General features: G+C 41.0%; 1 protein-coding gene across 1 annotated transcript in view; it reads right to left on the bottom strand.

Moving 5' to 3' along the window:
• The window catches only part of UTP20 (UTP20 small subunit processome component), an 89,863-nt gene that overhangs the window by 60,768 nt on the left and 15,857 nt on the right, over positions 1–13,238 (bottom strand). The window contains exons 13-21 of the mRNA XM_081085099.1: positions 10,564–10,719; positions 10,342–10,430; positions 8,713–8,818; positions 6,724–6,874; positions 6,041–6,103; positions 4,786–4,944; positions 3,452–3,528; positions 2,702–2,781; positions 2,216–2,459 (exon numbers count right to left, since the gene is read on the bottom strand). Coding sequence (XP_080941225.1) covers positions 2,216–2,459; positions 2,702–2,781; positions 3,452–3,528; positions 4,786–4,944; positions 6,041–6,103; positions 6,724–6,874; positions 8,713–8,818; positions 10,342–10,430; positions 10,564–10,719 — 1,125 coding nt within the window. The remainder of the gene's footprint in view (positions 1–2,215; positions 2,460–2,701; positions 2,782–3,451; positions 3,529–4,785; positions 4,945–6,040; positions 6,104–6,723; positions 6,875–8,712; positions 8,819–10,341; positions 10,431–10,563; positions 10,720–13,238) is intronic.

Here is a 13,238-nt window from a genome sequence, read left to right as displayed (position 1 = left end):
GACCTGCCCGCATCTGGCTTGTAACCTTTGCCAGATGAATTATTCATGGAAACCTTCTCACTTATGCAAGGGATCCTATTTCCTCTTAACTATTCAAGGACATGGCTTTAGCAATTGCATCCCCTCCTGCATGTGAGTTTACTCCTTCTTTTGGTCTTTCCCAGCAGCATTACATGCATACACGCTGCTTAAATCTTAAACAGCAATACAGCAACAGCTCCCTCTCTGCTCCTACATCTCCTTCCACCTATATCTGCTTCTTTTTTTTTTTTTATAAGAACTGTTCATATTTGTTATTTCCATTTTTGTTTTCCATTCTCTCTTAAACCCTTTTAAATCAGGCTTTCAGCCCTACCAGATTAACTCAAACAACTCATGTTAAGGTTCTTCCGAAGCCAATGGTCAGTTCTTATTCTTCATCGGACTGATGTCTCAGACACTTCTGATTCCACTGATCACTCCCTTCTTGAAAGCCTTTCTTCAAGGAATACTAAGGGGTCTTGGTTCTTCTTTTGTCAGTCTTTCTTGGCCTCCTTTGCTGGTTCCTTATCTCCTAGTCTCTACATATTGCTGTCAGTCCTTGGAACTCTTTCTCTAGATTTACATGCCCACATGTGATTGCATTCCCTGACCATAATTTAAAAAAACAAACAAACCCACCTACACACCGATGAGTCTCAAACTTATCTCTTCACCAAAGCTTTCCCTTAAACTTTAAATTCCAAATTCAAGTACCTACCTGACATCTCTATTTAGATGTCTATTCAGTATCCCAAACTAAAAATGAACTCCTGATCTTCCCCACAAATCTGCAAGCTTCTGCATTTCTCCCAATCTCAGTAAATTGGTGACTCTCTTCTTCCAGTTGCTCAGGCCAAACCCTCAGAGACATCCTTGATTCCTCCCCTTCCTCCTTCCTCCACTGGCCCTCAACCCTCCCCACCCCCATCCCCATTAGGACACATCTGATCTGTTGGCAAATCCCAAAGGCTAATCTAGTTGCAATTATTGAAAATATCTTATTGAACTGAAATCCTTCAAAACATTCAGAGTTCAACTACCTCTCATTATCTGCACTACTGTAACACTGGTCAAGTCTCCCATCATATTCTCTTCCTAACTCTTAACTCTCTCTACTCTCACTACTGGTATCCTAGTCTATTCTCAACATAGCAGCCAGAAAACTCCTGATAAAAACTGAAGTCATGTCATCCTTGTTTAAACCTTCCAATGTCTTCCCACTTCACTGACAATAAAAACCAAAGTCCTTACTATCACTTAAAGTTCCTCCACAACTTGGTCTCCTGTTAACTTTTTGTCTTCATCTCCAACTACTTTCTCCTGGGATCACTGCTGTAGCCTCTCAGACTTCCTTGTTGTTCCTTGAACAAGCCTGACATGTTGTGGTTCACAGCCTGTTTAACTTAAACCTATAGCATTTTCCCATGTAATGAAATAGTGTTAGAAAACATACATGTACTGTGCTATACACATTCCTTATCTTTAGTTTTAAAGCAATCTGACTCTCACACAGCTTATCTAGTCAAAATAGAACAACGCTTCAGAACTTTCTTATTATTTTTTGAGAGTACATTCCTCAGCATCATGGGAAATATTCAAGAAGTTTAAAGCAGAGTGGCTGGGGTTGAGTTACTGAAAAATATTTTTAAGCTGCAGGCAGACAATAAAATAATGAACAAACAGGGCAAGAAATAACAAGCTCTTTGTACACTGAACTAACTCAATATGGCCTTTAAAAAAAAAAATTCTCACCAGAGTACATGCTTAGAGAGAGGAAATGAGAGGGAGGAAGAGAGAAACACTGATTGTCACTCTCCAAAAGAGCCCCGGCCTGGGATCGAACCACAACCCGAGCAGGTGCCCTCACCAGGAATTGAACCAGCAACCTTTTGGTGTACAGGACAATGCTCAACCAACTGTGCCACTCTGTCCGGTCTTGATAAGGCCTTTTTATTTTGTAACCTGGAATATTTTATTAACACCATTTGTGGGCTGGTTAAATTCATGTAAAGTTAAGTGGTGAACTAAACTAGGTTAGTTGTTAGAGCCAGTGCTCTATAGATGTGCCAAAGATGTGCAAACATGACAGGCATAACAATAACTTGGCCAATTTGGGAGCTTAATACTTTGTACCTTCTCTTCTAGGTACTGAGGGCACGCTACTAGGAACATATTCCAAGAAGAGAACACTTACTTGATGAACCTCAAGAAAAGCGGGGAAAGCTCCCTGGACCGTGGCTCTACCCTTTCTGGGAATTTTGCCAGAGCTCGCCACAGCAGGAATCGGAAATTGGTATGGTCCAGTCTTTCCTGACAGTTGGTTTTCAATGCTAACTGCTCAAGATAAAGCGCTCCAACATCTCCTTCTTGAGTCTGCTCCCAACTTTCATCTCCTATGAACTTCTCCTCATCTCTTAGATCATTTTGCAGTTCTTTCTCTGAAAAGAAAAAAAAAGTCATCAGAACCACCAGAGAAATGTCAGCATTTGTCCTTTGTGTCCCTCAGGTCAGGGCATTCCTTTCTCTAGCAATATAAGGAAACAATAAACCACATCCGAAGGTTATCAAAGATAACACACTTCTCATTTCTGTTTCCCAACTTCATGTGTAATGAAGCAGTAAAAATGAAAGTTAAGCAACCACTTTTCTTCCCAGTTCCACCTGATGCCTCTTTACATACCAGCATGGGTAGCTGCTTTTTCTAGATGTTCATAGTAGACGTTCCAAAATTTCTTATTTTCCATTTCATGTGCATGAGAGCTAAAGAAAAGAAGATCACAAGACAAAAGATGTGATATGATCTTTATTCTGAGGTATCTCACTGGAAAAAGAGTGAAAGGAAAGGACATAACTAAAATGTAGGGCTATAAATGACTTTTGTATTTTTCTATATTCTTCAAAATGCCTGCATAGACCACAGATCATTTTTATAGTCATAAAGTACTAAATAGTATTTTTAACAACCTAAGTGATACCCATAAGAAGACTATTTTTAAAGGCACAATAATGGGCTGGGGGTATGAGGTATGGCCTATTAAGGGAAGGAGTGGCCTCTATTTAGAGAAAGTCCTTTTTTTTAAAATTAAGTTTGGCTCAATGATTATATATAAATAAAATCATGCAATTATTATACAATACTTTGTACTGAAAAAATTCAACAATACAGCTGTATCATATAAAGTAAAAGGAGAAAGTCCTCTAAAGTTATTTCAATGTACAAAGAAATATACATATAACATTTGAACTGTTGAAAAACTTGGCATCAGAGAGAATAATTCATGTTTGTTTTTTCTTCACCTTATCCCACAAAGGATTTATGAGAGCGATAAATCCCTTCAATCATTTAAATCACACCTAGGAGTCTAATACTGGCTCCATCATGCTGCAGTAGTTAAACCGTTATAGCTTCATCTATTTAACTCATGCTTACCTTATGAGTTCAATAACAGGATCCCAAAGAGCACTGAAGTTAACATACAACATGCCTAATAAATAACGAAGCGGCACCTGCAATTACAGACTCATTTAGTAAGTGGGTAACGAACTACAATAAAACAGCACCGAGATGCAAATATCCCAACTCAGATATCCGAAGGTTTGCAAAGGAGCTCATGCTTTAGAAAAGTTGTAGGTACCAATCTGCATTTCAGTCGCAATAATTTTCCAACTCTCCCCAAAATGTCACTTGTTATTTAACACAGAAGAATCACTAAAGCAAACCTAGTACTCAAACTCACTCCAGATGTTCATGCTGAAAGGAGATATTTAAATGCTAATTCCCTCCTAACAAACACTGTCAGCTCCATCACCTCATTAGAAGAAACTTGAACAGACATCAGTAAAGTACAGATGGTGAAGAACCCAAGAAGTCTGCTGGGAATGGCAGGTGTGGCTTCACAAGCAGATGTCTGAGTTCTCAAAACTATGCCATTAAAGGAGTCCATTCAGAAGGTCTAGTTTTCTCAGTCACCTTTGGCAGTGAGTGACAGTCATGACCAGAATCCCAGAATGACTGACAGAGCCACCTAACTGATGCTAGGGAGGCATCATGTAGAATGGCAGTTCTAGTACTATTTGGGGGTGGGTGCCTGTAGCTGTTTTAGCAGCAGAACATAACACAGGACACTAACATATAAATGAGAGCAGGAACAGACTGCTCTGATTGAAAGGGGAATGCCTCCATTTGGCTTTCCTCCCAAAGGTATACGTGATGTATCTGCAAGGGTCATGGACAGAAAATCCCAGATACAAAAGGTAGAGGCTGACTTCGTGGAGCACCAAACAAGTCTGGAGAAGAAATCAGGCTTTAAACTTGACCCTGCATCCTCTGTTGTCACTACCTTCCTTCACACAGGACACATCTTCAGAAGGGGGACAGGAAATTAGTTCCACTATTGAAATGACTGACAGAGTCACCTAACTCAAAGCATCTAAGCAGTGGTTCTCAAACTTCCTAAGGCCGCGACCCTTTAATACAGTTCCTCATGTTGTGGTGACCCCCAACCATAAAATTATTTTCGTTGCTACTTCATAACTGTAATTTTGCTACTGTTATGAATCGTAATGTAAGTACCGGATACGCAGGATGTATTTTCATTGTTCGCGACCCACGGGTTGAGAACCACTGATAAGGGAACTGAAGATTTATCCAGTTACAAAAACTTTTTTGGGGTAACTACTTGGTATGTTTCTCTTTTCCAAAGCCAGCCAAACAGATCTAAAAGCATAAGTAGAATATTTTTTCTAAAAGGTGGTGTTTTATACCTCCTGTAATGGCCCATCAGGGACTGCGGTCTGCACCACATCATGTCTTAGCTTCCTCAAGTGGAGGAGCTTCTCTCTGTAATCGTTCACAGTCGCGGGGATGAGTTCTGCCTGGCGCAGCACAGCGAAGGCGGACTGCCGCTCCGAGAGCCTGTCATCCTGAGCAGCCGGGAAAACAGGGAGGCATGTCAGCTGTGATTTTCCAAAAAAGCACTAAATGTGACCAAAGGTCTAAAAAGTAAAAACTGGGATGTTAATGTTTTAAGTTAAATAAGCACCACTTTTGGGGAGTGAGGTAAACAATTCGTTTTTTCCTCACACCATTTACTCTCTAGTAGATAATTTAGGTTTAGTATCTAGCACAGAAATGATAAGGAGAAGAGGAAAGTAATTCTCAAAATGACTCAAACTGATTGGTAACATTTGTTAAAAAACTAAGTATATGTATTTTCACTAAATAATTCTCTCTTTAGTAGAAGTAATTTCTACCTCAAGAAGTAATAATTTTCATTATGGAAATATTTAGCTATACAAAACTATCTGTGTAAGGATGCTCCCTGCAATATTACTGGGTATCCTGAAAAACTGTGGGCAACTCACCGAACCATTCACCAACAGGGAATTGGTTAAATAGGGTATTTTAAACTGTGGGCTGCTATTCAAACCTCAAAAGAAATGAGGTAGGATGAGAGGCACTGATACGGAAAACCTTCACAACACCATTAGTTTAAATTGTGTGTGTGTATACAAAAGTCTGAAACAATATGCACCAATTAACTGTGGAGTTTCAGTGGTGGGCTTGTTGGCTCAGCGGGAATAAGGATTACAAAAAAATTTCAATTTTTGGTAGATATTTACATAGTGTTTGAATTTCCTATGAAATCACAATCCTCTATCATAAAAGCCTAATATGCCAAGTGTCCAAAGGTTCATTCGATATTCGACCCGTTGCCATGATGCCACTGACCACCAGGGGGCAGATGCTCTGACTGGGTAGGTGAGCTTGCTGCTGGGGTCCGGCCAGTCGGGATGGGGGAGAAAGGCTGGACACACCCTGGAGCCCTCCTGCAGTCCCTCCCCGGCCCTGATAGTGCACTGGTGGGCCTGCACCCTCTCGCAATCTGGGACCCCTCGGGGATGTCTGCTTTAGTGAGTTTTATCTCTGAATCTGTGCACCAGGCCTCTTGTTTGGGAAATAAAAATATGTATCAAGTTACATTTTTAAAAAGTTATCCAAATCGAACAGTTAAAATACCTCCATTAGTTCTGGAAGTCGAACCTCAAAGTGGTTTAGGATCCTTATTGTCAAAAGCCGAATCTAGAAAAAGTAAAAGGCATGTATCAAAGTCCAAAGTTTAAACATAAGAATAAACTATTTAATAGTCAGTGAGATCTAAATTTTATAGAATTATGAAAAATATACCACTTGTCAGCGTAATATAAGTTTATTCTATCTCTTATTTCATGTTCAACACCAATACACACCTTATTCAAATGGAGCACTTAATGACCAGACTAGATGGGAAGGGAAGGTTGCACATAAAACCACGTTGTTTCCTTGAACTGTGACACTACAGGCATTTCCGTAAATAAATGCAATGAATCTTATTAAGTTGACAATTCCATTGACATTAGTGAGTTTTATCTCTGAATAATGTATTCAGGTATTTCTATACACCTCAATGAGCAGCGAAATCACCCAGAGGGCTTTAAAGGCCCCACTGGATCAGAGCTGGGGTGTGGGATCCAGAATTTACATTTTTATTAAGCTCCCCAATTAGAACTGCTGCAAACAGTTTGTAGGTCAGTGTTCAGGAATCACTGCTTTAAACAGAAATCACCCACAGCAGCACTTTCTGACTAAGGAGCTGTGACAACCACTGGCAACACATACAAACAAAAAATGAGAGATGGGAGCACACGCCATGACAATGTTACCTTGGATATACCAGTTGAAATGTTTGCTTGTAACTTGGGAAATAATTCCATTAAAGCTTCTTCAGAAAGTGGCCCTTTGCAGCCACATAAGGATAATCTCTGATAATAGAGATCAGCCAACAGCAACACAGATGGCTCCAAAGGAAACATTCTGCAACAAGACGTTTATTAGACCCAAACTGGCCCGTATACCCCAGAGCATTCAGACTATAACAGAAACCATGGGAAATTATCACTGGTGAAGGAAATGTAGAAAAGAACAGGTAAAAGTTTTACGTGGACATTAGCATCACTTTAGAGATGAATCTGAGGCTAGTGACAATGAATGACGTGCTCAAAGACACATAGCTAGTTGGACACAGAAGCGGGATTATGCTGTCTTGGCAACCTATATAGTTGTTAGTAACAACGACACTGAGCTAATGAGGAAGCAGTACAGAGGAGGGGTCCCGCACACAGACTTTGGGGTGGGGCAGCCCATCATCCATCAACATATAACCCTGGACAAGCTGCTTAACCTCTACGTGCCGCCCTCCTTTAACAAATATTTACTGAGTGTCTATTATGTGCTAGGGGCTTTTCTAGACACTGGATATGGCAGTACACAATAGGCTAAGTCCCTATCCTCCTGGAGCTTGTATTCCAATAGGGGAAGGTAGCGGTAAACAAATGAACTGTCAGTATGAGAGCGATGAGTGTGGTGGAGAAAAGTCAATCAGGGGAAAGAGGCTAGACTGAGAGCCTGGGTTGTGGGGGTAGGGAGGAGAGGGCAAGGGATGAAGAGGAGTGCTATTTGATATGGGGCGTGGTAAATGGCAAATGTAAAGAGATCCTAACTGGTTTCTTTATTCCCCTTCAGTCTCTTCTCAGTACAGCAGCCAGGATGATTAGGCCTAAGTCATCCCCCTGCCCCAAATCCTTCTCTGTCCCCTTTCAGAGTATAAGTCAAGGCCTTACAAAGGCCAAAGGTCATACACTGCCTGCCACCCCCACCTGTATGTCCTCTTGTGCCCTGCTCTGCTCAGCCACAACAGTTCCTTGCTGCTCAAGCCAGCACACTCTCCCCACCTCCTGCCATGGGTACACAAATCGCCCCAGGCCTAGAAGAGAGAGTGCCCGAGAGCCCTGACATCCTCGTGGCTTACTCCCTCGCCACTTCCGGGCTTCTGCTCAGATGTCTCCTTCTTGGTGAGGCCTTTGCTATTTAAAACTGCTGTTGTCCCCAACCTCTAGACTCCCCCTGTCGTCTGCCTCTGCTTTAATTTTCTCACCACCACTTAACATGCTAGTTACTTTACTTACTTATTTTGTTTACTGTCTCTTTTTGTTAGCATGTTAGTTCCCTGAAGGCAGGAAATTTAGTGATTCTTTCACTACGTCTTCCAGTACCCAGAATAGGGGGCTGGTGCATGAGAAAAGACGAATGAATATTCATGAGTAAATCTGTTTTTAAGAAGCACAGGAATAAAATGTTCTGGACTCCAGAAACAGAAACAAACTAGTTTACCAGGTGTCCAGAAGGCCTTTTTTTAAAAAGGAGGCTAAATCCAGTAATGAATGGCTAATGGCCCGGTGCTACTACCCAAACCAGAGCTGGCTGGTATATAGTATAAAGACCACAGGAAAGTTTTCTGAGATGCTGATCGTGTCAAGGTGAGAGAACATTAAAGGAGCAGGAATGTGTGTGTAGGAATCACTCAACAAGTTACAAAAGGTCAACACTGTGCAATGTTATGGTTGGGATTAATCAGCATGAAATACCCTTTACTAATTCTACATTAATTCACACACAGCAAAACACCCCTTTACCAAGATGAACCTGCATATAAAGACTCTCAAGAATTGTATTTATTTTAGTTGGAGGATTTAAATCGATTATGAATCTCCAATGTGAATACAGCTCAGGTATAAAATGTCCAAGATTTCACAAACACAGAAGCTTTTGTAGTTTACTTGTTATTAAGGTAAATGGAGAATGTGTTTACTCACAATACTAAATTCTTCACACGTTCCATGGGAACCAAATGAAGAAGCTCAGAAGATTCTTCCAAACTCAGCAGAGTATTTACAGCTTGACAAAGAACAAACAAGTTTCCTAAACACAGAAAAACAGGAGAAGCCACAGTACTTATTTCTTTGACACAGTAACTACCAGACATCTCATTTATCTGACACATGCTATTTATACAAAATTAAGTTAAATTTGAGCCTTCTAAAGAATAATCCGTCAAATGTCAGAATTTAACAGAAAGGAACTACAAGAGAAGGCTCCAAGTTATATGTAACTTTAGAGAAAAATATATTCAGAATTAGAGAATAAAAATGCATGTTCCATTAACTGAGATGAGGACGAAATTCAATGGTTCCACCGACTGGCAGTATCAAAATTAGAACTTAGGAGGAGAGCAGACTTGGACTTCTCAAAAGCTAAGACTATTTCTGTATAAAGCTCATGTAGATTTTATGTCTCCAATTTATAAGAAGTCACATATCCAATGGCTACTATCCATAATCCACTTAATTAATATTAATTATACATTCATTTAATCCCTGACCAGATGTTGGCAAGCTATGGCCAGCAAGTCAAATCTTGTAGGTAGTGTGTTTTTATATGGCTGGCGAGATAAGAATAATTATTTACATTTTTAAAGTTGTTGTATTTTTTGTTTTGTTTTTTTAACAAAAACCAAACAAATAGAATATACCACAAATCTGAATGCAGTCCACAAAACCTAACGTATTTACTAACTAGTCCTCACATAAACATTTTACCAAGCCCTACTCTAAACTTGAGAACAGTGCTGCCCAACAGAACTTCCTGCAATGGTATGAATGTTCTTACTTGGGACAAGCAGCAGCCACAGTCAAATATGGTAGCCAGTTGTCATGTGTGACCGAGCACTGGAAGTGTGGGGAGCTACCTTATTCTCCAATATGTCTGCTTAGTTTCTAACACAGAATACAGCACATTAATAGTTGAATGAATGAATGAATGACTGACTGACTACTGTTAGAAAAAAAATACTGTGCTAGAATAAAACAAAATCCCTATGCTGTTCTCAGGGTAGTGAGGGGAGACATAGAAGTACACCACAGGGAATGGTGTTTGGGGCAGGGTGGCCACATTCCACCTGGAAGAGCCATGAGGGCCTTTCTAGAGGTGTTGTGCTTGAGCTGAGTTTTGAAAGACAAGTGAGAATTCACTAAATGGCAAAGACCTAGAGAGAACTCCAGGAAGGAGGGCATGTCCAAGGGCAGCCAGAGAGTTGGAAAAGGAAGTGCATTCCTAGGATCAGCAAATACCTGGAGCAGAAGGTGTATACCAGGGGCAGCTTGGGCCTGGAAGACAAGGAACAAGACACAGGCTGGGCTCAGGTGGGTGGGGAGTGAGGGGATCGTATTACCCTGACCTTTAGATTCAGCTTATGTTTAAACTGCCCTGATCTGGTCACCAGGTTAAGAAGTCCAAGTGCAACACCTCCTGCTTGCCCTCCTTTTTCCGTATTTACCACATGAGAGGTTATGCCAGAACACAATGTAGCACTATTCTCTGGCACTCTGTGACTTTATAAATGACTCAGGGTGCGTCAGAAAAGAAAGACAGGAATTGCTACTGACCTTTCCCAAAGTTCCCTCTGTCAACCGTCACGAAGAGTGACTCTATGCAGCATGTGACTAGTGGTATCACCTTCTCTTTCTCAAGGGGTCTATCCAAGAAATGGGAAGAAAAAGGGAAAAGTTCACACTGGCTTTTCATGAAACAGCTGGGAATGGCTAATAAAGGTTTTAATCAGCATGCTAAGTATCTCTTTCAAAATAAAACACGGTGTATTTTCTCACCTAATATGAGGTAACACGACAAGGGCTGCCCAAGAACATGAGAGGAAAGTAGTATCGTTATTTGGAGGTAACTGAATTATAGATAGAAGATGGTCCAATACTGGGAGCTGTTCCTTTCCTCCCTTGGATCTGGTCTTCCTCAGCCTTACATAGGATCTGAAAGAAGAAGAGATAAACAGGAATGTAATCGCTCTTGCCTTAAGAAGCTGGAAATAGAATTGGGCTCCTTTCCATGTGTGGAGCATTTGGGAAGAGGAGAGAACTGGTGGTGATGGGTGAATCTACAAAACAAACAAATGTGTATCGCTCACTGATTTTAGCGAAAGGCTTTTCAACCAAACTGGTTCTATTTTCTTCTATTTTCCATTTTAATTTGCTTCATAACTTAAAGGAAGTCTTTTCCAGTTTTAAGTACTATTTCTGAATTTTGTGCTGATGCACATATTTTTAAGAACTGGAGAGGTAAGTTTATTGGAATAAACTGACTTCCACCATCCTCTTTCCTTTTTGGTATGTTTACTACAGTTGCCCTCTCTACCCCAACTTACTTGCAGTTTCGCTAGAAAATTCCATAAATAAACAATTCATACATTTTAAATAGGGTTCTGTTCCCAGGAGTGTGATGGAGTCTCGCACTATCCCGCCCCACCCAGGGTGTGACTCATCCCTTTGTCCAGCTTCTCCACACTGCTACCTGCCCGTTAGTCTCTATCAGGTATCTCCATGCTTGTGTTTGGTGACCCTTATTTTATTTAATAAGGGCCCCAAAACACAAGGATAGTGATGCTAGCAACTCTGATATGTCAAAGACTTCCTGTAAGTGAGAAAAATGAGTGTTGCATGTATGTAAAGAAAAAACATAGTATATACAGGGTTTGGTACTATCCCAGATTTCAGGCATCCATTGGGGACTTTGGAACAATGTATCCTTTGCAGATAACGGGGGGCCACTATACTTCACAAATGCAGAACATGTAGAACGCCGCCGCAAAGTTCTTGCACCGAATCTGACAAATGTCACTGAAATGATTATGATTTAGAAGTAATTTTCTCTGCTGCTTTAATCTGATAAATGTTCACTCAATGATGTTTTCTGATATGACGTTCAGTTTTAAGTATCTACTACTTTGGCATTCTTGTTAGCCTCTTTTTATTTTTGCCAATGAACTATACCTTAGTCCTCTTTAAGACAAAAATCGAATCAAAAGAAAAAGCATAAAAACATGTAAAATGATATTTTTATAATTTATCCACCATGTCCAGTTTGCTTAGCTTGTTTTCCAACAGAAGTAGAATATCAGGCTTTTATTCCTTATCATTAAAATTAACCAAAAAGTTGCATTCCCTTTTGTGTCATACTTATCAGGATACTGAATGTTTGGAAATTCTGATAATTTCATTGGCAATTTCTAAAAATCTCTACCTCTTGATATAGAGTCTGTCAAGTACTAACCATGACTGAACAAACTGCAAAAACCTTACAAGTGGCTTTAAAAAAGTGCATCTTTAGTTGCCATGTCACTCCCTTGTTTCGTCACACCTGCCAAGGAGCTCCTCCAATACAAGCCACACCCCTTACCTCACTCTGTGAAGGCCTAAGTGATCTGACCTTCGCCCATTTCTCACTACCTCGCTCACTCTTCTAGCTCAGTGCCCCCATCCACACAGGCTTGCTTTTTGTTCCTCACACACACTGGGCCCATTCCTGTCCCAGCCACTCTTCCCTCTGCCTGGAAAGCCTTCCTTGGCCAGGCTGGCTCCTCCCATCGTTACAACGGACACAAAAGTCCCCTCCCTAGAGAAAGTCCAGCTTCTCACTCACTCTCCCTCCCAACACCCTATTTTCTTTTTCTTTTTCTCACCATCTAAACTTATTTTGTTTGTGTCCCTGCCTCACATACTACCCCACCCCAAGAATGTCATCTTCTCAAAAGAAGAAACCTTTTTCTCTTTCATTCTTATGCCCCAGAACAGTGCCTGATACAATAAGTATCTGTCAAATGCCAGAATAAATTCATCTTCCAAAGAGTCTTTTCACATCCATCATCTCTTTTTAGTCTCACAAGTCTGTGAGTGGGTGGAGGGGTGGCCGAACATTCGCATCTAGCTTATTTCTGGGGAGGCGGCAGAGGAGGTTTCCTTGGAGAAATGAACACAGAAGCTGTGCACTCGCCTCACGTTAGTTACCATGCCTCCATTCATGTTTTTATTCTTATCATGCCACATTCTAAGAAGGATTTGAGAAGGCCAAGCCGGAGTGTGAGCAGATCTGACCAGCGGCCTCAGGGCGCCCTTGGTTTCACCTCAGGGAAGCCAACAACGCAGCTGGCTCCCCCTGCCCAGACCCACAGTTCTGGCCATCTGTAAGGAATCTGCCTATTGGGGATTGGCTTGGTGTTGCAAAATCAAGAGAAAAGTTCCAACAGAATAAACCTACAGAGGTCATTCAGTACCCATTCCTTAGGAATCAGAGCTGGGCAAAGTAAAAAACCAACAGGACCCCACTGGTATGCTTTGAAAGAGAAGCTCCTTTTAAGGTCAGTATATGAGCAACGCATGAAGATGGGTTCCTTCAGAATCTCACGCTCATCAGATTCAAAACCTTACTCTGCTGTGTGACCGTGGGGACAATAACACCATCTCAAGGGATGCTGCAATGCTTCAAAGCTGATTAC

The sequence above is a fragment of the Myotis nattereri genome, assembly GCF_964212035.1.
Source record: "Myotis nattereri genome assembly, chromosome: 2".
NCBI classification, from domain to species: domain Eukaryota; kingdom Metazoa; phylum Chordata; class Mammalia; order Chiroptera; family Vespertilionidae; genus Myotis; species Myotis nattereri.
The sequence above is the reverse complement of the archived record's forward strand: the minus strand, read 5'-3'. Positions and strand labels throughout refer to the sequence as shown.